Here is a 7245-nt window from a genome sequence, read left to right on the forward strand (position 1 = left end):
TCGGGGACTATTCCGAGTAGTCCGTAACGAATCGCCAGCTTGAATCATCGGGGCAACTCCACCCGGAATCGCTGGACTGACCTCGGCATTCTGCCAGACGGCATCGAAGCAAGAAAAACGCGTCCGTTAACGGCTGCGGGAGACATTCTTTCATCGGGGAACTCTCCGCCGAGGTAGGCTAGCTCCACCGTCGGGGACTACGCCGAGTAGCACCGAACGCGACAAACCACCAGTATAGGGTCGTCGGGGCACCAGTGAACCGGAAGCCACCCTACAACCGGAATCGCTGGATCGACCACGGCATCCAATTGCTCAACGTAGAGAGGAGGGCATGTAGAATATCATGCCGTGCAGGACTGATATGGCGGTTATGAGACCAGCGAACTAGCACGACCAGCAAGACCTGGAGTCAAGCGGAGTGCATTAGCACGCCTCCCCCTGAAGTAGTCATTTTAAATGTAGGACTCCTTGGTGAAGTTTTGAGGAGTAGGATTCAGAGTTATCTTCTTTGTTCAGAGTCTCTCACTCTGGAACACGGTGGACGAAATCGGTAGTATGGCCTAACCACTGAACGTGTGCTGGGGCGGCGTAAAAGCTTTACCGCCAAGTAAAACAAAAAACAAACTCACATACAGACATTTGCTGATCTCGAGTGAGTCGAGTGGGATATCACACACGGCCGTCCGGGCCGGGATTAGCTAGACGATTTTCAGAGTGAAAGCATATCCTTTCTATATGAGAAAGGCAAAAAGTCGATTTTCATCAATAAAAACTTTTTTTAGTTAAAATAAAATCTCGACGTTTCAAGCATTTTAACGATATTTAACGTCAAAACTACGAATTGCATTTTTAAGATTTCATTTCCCCTCCATAAAAACATTTTATTTCCGGCTTATATGAGAATTTCATACGAGAACGGACGGTTCAGTCTTTATTTCCGGAACCATATAAGCGATCTGTAGTAAAGTAGATCCACCGAAGCTCGCCAGATATTTTTAATGAATGTTGATAATAGTCCTACTTCATATCCCCACAAAGGTGTGAGCTGAACGATTTGCATAGAAAATTATTTTTTGGCACATGTCAAAACCAGTTAACAAAACAAACTATTCCGCACACAACCAGGGTCCGTTAAGAAAATTCGCATCCCGGAAAGATACTTGATAGAATCGGGAATTGAACCCAATGTCCTCCATTTTCGATAATATTCTGTAAAACTCCTCCCGCCTAATCAAGACGATTTATCAACCAAGCTCTCGTTCGATTAATAAATCAATAGTAATTCTTCAAAAGGCTAATGAGACTTTTGTAAACAAACTTATTACGCTCATTTTTCAGCTACAGAGTTGAATTTTATGAAAAATACACATGAATCAACATCTTTGCCCTTGGTAGAATCAATTTCAAATGTTTTCTGTGTTGAAATGATAACAAATTAAGAGAAATCAGCAAAACAAAAGTTTGTTTACAAATCTAATTAGCCCTATTCAAATGTTGATATGGAAATTACAAATTTATCATGGAATCTTTAGAAGGAAGATGTCATCGTAAATGATTGAAAAGATTATTTAGCTTTTCATTACTCAGTTATTTTCAGCATTTGAGTACAGCTGTAGAACTTCAAATAAACCTTCCGAAAGTTACTTCCTTGCCACTTTAACTGAACAAATATAACACTCGTAAACTTTCGGGATGTTTAGTGTGCAGCCTTGCTAGCCAGTCGTCGGTCGCGTTCCTCGGCAATGGACAGCTTAACACCCTTACCCTTCGGCAGCGAGATAAAAGCTTTGATGCTCTTGCCGATGATGAAGACATTGGTCAACCGAGTTGCGAAAACGTGCCCAGTGGAATCCTTCACGTGCACAATTTCGAATGATCCTGGATGCTTCTCACGCTGGATGACCGTACCGCAACGACCCAAATTCCTTCCGCCAGTAATCATACACAGATTGCCCGGTTCGAACTTGAGTACGTCCATTACCTTACCGGTGGCGATATCGTACTGAATCGAATCGTTCTGGTGAATGATCGGGTCTGGATAGCGAATCGTACGTCCATCGTGAGTTAGAATGTAGGGGACGCGTTTTGGTCCGATTTGGACGCGTTTAACTTTCAGAAGCTTGTACTGTTTAAATAGAAATGATGAAAATCAAAAGAATTAGTCAATATTTAGTTATACTAACTTTGGCTTCCTCGGGGGTGATACGATGAACAGTGAAACGACCCTTAACATCATAGATCAAACGGAAGTTCTCACTGGTCTTGTCAATAGTGATGACATCTGCAAAATAGATTTGACATGTGAATATCTAAACACTAAGTATAAAAATACACAGTCGGATTGTATACACAACATAATTTTCAAGCCAACGAGAAAAATGAACTTTTTATACCGCACGTATCATCCGCTTCAAAAAACTGATTGTTTATTGTTTATTATTAATCGTACGATAGCCTGTCAGTTTAGTACTATAAATCAGGTCAAGGAACTATAACGATAGACTAATTCAATAAAATCGCCAAATATTTTCCATGATCTGAGTTAAAGGGTATGCCAACAGGTTATTTTATTAATAATTAACTAAAAAAACTAGATCTGTACACCGTCAGTAATGTTATTAAAGAACCACCAAGATTTTTAATGACCGTCGACGGAAGAGCTGCTCTAGGCCAACATATTGACAGATAACCCGCAGAATTTCGTGTTATTCTGCTTCGATAAGGCCGAATCTGCAAAATCACTGGTGACAACTAAAACTTACCCATGAATCCAGCTGGATAATTTGGATCGGTGCGAACCTTGCCGTCAATCTTGATGTGACGCTGCATCACAATCCTTGTGACCTCATTGTTAGTCAGGGCGTACTTCAGTCGGTTACGCAGAAAGATTACCAAGGGCAAGGACTCACGCAGTTTGTGTGGACCAGTGGACGGCCGTGGTGCAAAGGTACCACCGGTTTTGTCCAACATCCATCCTCTAGGAGCATTCAAACGCTTCAAATGTTTCTTGGGTCCGCGAGCCTGTAAAAGTAAAAGAGTAATAAATAGTGGCAGTATTCTTTCCGAAGCAGTATCATTGGCGTAGTGACAGATTGAGCTGACAGCTGAACAAGGTTTCAAATAAACTGTAAATATCTCTATTTAAACAAAACACAATATTTACTGCTAAATAAAGCTATGGATACACAATTCGTCAAAGTTATTGCTTTAAAAAACTAACTATCAAAGCTTATTCAGCTTTATAGCCAACCGCAAATGAACATTTCGATTGCCAAGCTTACATCAACAACCAATCACATGCGGCTCCAAAAACACTTCATTTTTTCAGCTATATCGCTATGAACCACAAACAACTTAATGCCCGAGCCACTAGTATGTTCAGTTTATTCATTTCAACATAAAATTAGATGAAAAACAGGAAATTTTGCAATTGAATACGCCAAAATACCACAGCGAACAAAGTTACACGTTACTTACCATCTTGACAGTTTTGGACGAAAAGAAAAGTACACAAGACAAAATGCCGGAAGTTGTCAGTACAAGTTCAGTGGATCCGGGCGATATAATTTGACACTAGTAGCGCCGCTGCGTTTGTAGGCGCCGCAATAATTTGTGATGTTCAAAAACAGGGCCAAAGGACATTGTTGAAAAACGGTGTTCTAATAAACGAAAAAACAAATCAGAGTGCTTAATAGAAATCTCGATAAACATATGATTACGGCTTAAAAGCCAACTGTCAAAATTCTCTTTGAAAGGAAATTCCGAAAAAACCGTTACTGGCCAAACACAGTACACAGCAGTTTATGAAAAAGAAAACTTTTCTCTTTTGTTTACTACCGACATCTGTGATTGGTAGGTAACGGTTTGTCCGAAATTTCCTTTCAAAGAGAATTTTGACAGTTGGCTTTTAAGCCGTAATCATATGTTTGTCGAGAAATGCATAACAACAAAACCAACTTAACGTTGACCATACCCTAATAAAAAAAATACCCGAGCTTTAACCCATATAGTGCGATAATTCCACATATTGTTTGGATGATACTCTGAACAGGTCGTTTGGCTAGATGTTTTTTAGGGTAATCTATACTGTAACAGTACAAAAATTTTGCAATAACTTTCAGGAAAGTTCAATGATTCAAATACAATAAACATTTATGTTTTTGCAGCAAATCAGTGCAGCTAAAATCAAGTACAGACTGCATGGTTGACGACTTTAATTTTTACTCAATGTGTTACCACTGAGAACTGACATACAAGTAAAGTTTTCAACTTGTGTAAGAAATAAAACTGTCGCTTTGAAATGACAACAGCAAGTAGCAACTTGCCACTGGCCGGCGCTTCGATCGGCCAGCAATCGCTATACGAGACTTGTGTGCAAACTTGGATACAATGGTCTCACGCATGCGAACCTGTATGCGATGGTGATTTTCAACGTATTTTCATTTAAATGTTTACACAGGTTTTTCGGGAAAGTTTGTTCCAGCTTATATGTCTCTGTGGTATTACTGAAATTTGTACACGGTAAAGATTATTACGTCTAATCCTAATGATTTTACATTCGAATCAGTTTGCCGTACACTACATAAATTGAAGTGATTCAACATTGATTTTCTAGTGATTGACGACTCGCATAAAAGTGATCTGTCTTTGAAATATCTTCAAACCAAAATTTGTATCTTTTGCAGTAGCACTACTGTCCATATCTATTGAATTTGAATGCTCTCAACTTTGTTGACAAATGTCAAATTTATTCAACAGCTGGCCAGTGCTCGACACTTATTGCCAATTTCTTCACTTGGATAACTTCAACTGTACACGTATATTAGTATTTATGTAGATTCTATGTCTACATAAATACTAATATACGTATCAAGTTGAAATGTAAGACTTCTGATTAAATCACTTTTGCTCTAACGGCTAATTTCTTCACTGGATGAAAACTGGTTTTCTCTGAAAACCGGTTTTCTCTGAAAACCTGTTTCCGGGTTGCTGTTGGTGAATTAGCCGAAAACCGGTGTATTTTCAACATCTCGTCATGGGGAAATTTAAAGAGCTATACTTTGTTTTCAGGTCACCAAATGAACCTGAGAAAGGACGTCCCAGGAAAGAACCAGTCGGACTCTTTGCTGCAACCAATATTTTCAAATTGAGGATCGCGACATTTACATGTTTATTTAAATTGACATAAGATTCATGAATATAACTTAAATTCAATGAAACCCTTATTTTAAAAATTTTGAATTCAAGGATAAATAAGATAAATCTTGATGTGGTATATAGTTGATTCCAGTACGGTAAACATTCAAAAATTCAAAACATGAGACGACCACAACGGTGTGCAAAGCATTACAATTTGAAGTTATTTGCTGTTGATTTGATGCTTGTTTCGATACGAACGCTCCCAATAGATTTGCACTTCGTTTTTAACTGTTTGGCAAGTAGTGCGAATTCAACGGTAAATCATTTTACATTAACATGATGATTTTTTACCGTGTAGTTGTAGTTATTCCACCAAATCGATTTGGGTTGCTGTCAAAGCTACTCCAATCGATTGGGTGGAAAAACCAAATACAAATATGTTAATACGGAATGCTCTAACGATTTTTCAAGGACACGTTGTATAACCCAGGTACACCGATAAAGGTACACTGTCAGAGTGACAGCATACTTTGATGAAATATTGCCAAACCAGCAACACAGCTTTTGCTTTGTTGTTATGTTTGAAAATTTATGACAAGCACAACTGCACAAAATCAAAAGCTTGAAGTGCCATCCGGTGCTCCTGCTGCTGCTTCCGATAGTGTAGAAAAAGATATATATTCAGTGTTTTCGCCAGTCACAACAAAAAGGAGCAATTCGTGGAGCCACAGTTCGAAGACTATCAGCTGGTGTGGCTGCTTGTGCTGTTGCTGCTGATGCGACTGCGGCTGTTGCTACTCCCGATCCCGCACCAGTTGCGGCCCCGCTCCCGGTTGTCACCCCAAAAGCGGCGACCCCGGTGAGACAATCATCGGAGGAAACGCCAAAACCGGTAGAAGCTTCTTGCAGTAAACCTGCTGAGCAGTGTATACAGGCGGAGAAATTGTTCAAGCAGTTTGGTTTGGATGCTTGGTTCAAGCCGGAGAAATTGCATCCGAAAGTGAAATTCCTGATCTACTGGCGCGATGTTAAGAAATCAGCAATCGTGTTCGGCAGTGGCCAATCCTGCTCGCCATGTCGCTAATTTCGCTGATCAGCGTTTTCTCGTACGTTTCGCTGCTGGTCCTTTTCGGAACCGTTTAGTTCCGAATCTACAAGAACGTGCTTCAGGCCGTACAAAAGACCTCCGATGGACACCTGTTCAAAGAATACCTGGACTTTGCGCCCTATCGCAGGAGAAAGTACAGCAGCTGATCACGGTTGCTGTAGCGCATGCCAGCGCCCTGCTGTCGGAGTTACGCCGTCTGTTCCTGGTGGAAGATCTAGTCGATTCTATCAAATTTGGCGTTGTCCTTTACTGCTTAACCTATGTCGGCGCCATTTTCAACGGAATGACGTGTGTCATCATTGCATTCGTTGCACTCTTCACCTTGCCAAAGGTCTACGAAAATAACCAGTCGATTGACGCTTACTTGGAACTGGCCAGAAGCAAAATTCTGGAAATCACAGAAAAATTAAAAGCGGCCGTTCCTCTGGTCTAGAAAGCTTAATCCTATAAGGAGAAATAAGTTGATAGCTTGTAATTGTAAAAGAACCCTTTTATTTTTTAATTTATTTAACATGATAACTTTCAAACAAGTGAACAAGCTAATGCAACCAACCACAAAATAAGATGCGCAAAACACTTACGAAAATCGAATATTTTATTTTGAAATCAATTTGATGGAAATATATCCGTTTTAGTACCAAGTCAGTGAAGCATGGATTCTAGATTAACGACTACGTTCTTACTAAGGAAAACCATGTTGACGACGGAAAAAATAATAAATAGATGAAAAACAAAACGATTTCTCCTTTCGTTTCATTTGATTTAAATGCCGTGATTTCTGGATGAGATCCGCGAAAACACACATTTCAGAAAAACAGGACGCATATAGTCATTATATTAATCTTTCAAGGTCCAAAGCGGCGCAAAAGCACTGTAGATCCGTCGCACGAAGTGTCTGCCAATTCTCCTTCGGAAGCGCAAGGAAATCCGTGGTCGACTGATTTGCGTGTGTAACTGGACGCTACTAATACTGGTGCGTCTAATACTGCCCAAAAACG

The 7245-nt window shown here is 40.1% G+C and overlaps 1 protein-coding gene and 1 pseudogene across 1 annotated transcript; one reads left to right on the plus strand and one right to left on the minus strand.

Annotated features, from left to right (window-relative positions):
- Nucleotides 1–1564: 1564 nt before the first annotated feature.
- On the minus strand, nt 1565–3600 carry LOC131691169 (small ribosomal subunit protein eS4). The gene is made up of 4 exons (XM_058977372.1): nt 3478–3600; nt 2763–3021; nt 2184–2281; nt 1565–2125 (listed from the first exon to the last, which is right to left on the minus strand). Exons 1-4 carry the CDS (start codon nt 3478–3480, stop codon nt 1697–1699), a joined length of 789 nt encoding a protein of 262 aa, XP_058833355.1. The 5' UTR covers nt 3481–3600; the 3' UTR covers nt 1565–1696.
- On the plus strand, nt 3521–7044 carry LOC131688073 (reticulon-1-A-like; annotated as a pseudogene).
- The last annotated feature ends 201 nt before the right edge of the window (nt 7045–7245 follow it).

Source organism: Topomyia yanbarensis, chromosome 3, assembly GCF_030247195.1.
Source record: "Topomyia yanbarensis strain Yona2022 chromosome 3, ASM3024719v1, whole genome shotgun sequence".
NCBI classification, from domain to species: domain Eukaryota; kingdom Metazoa; phylum Arthropoda; class Insecta; order Diptera; family Culicidae; genus Topomyia; species Topomyia yanbarensis.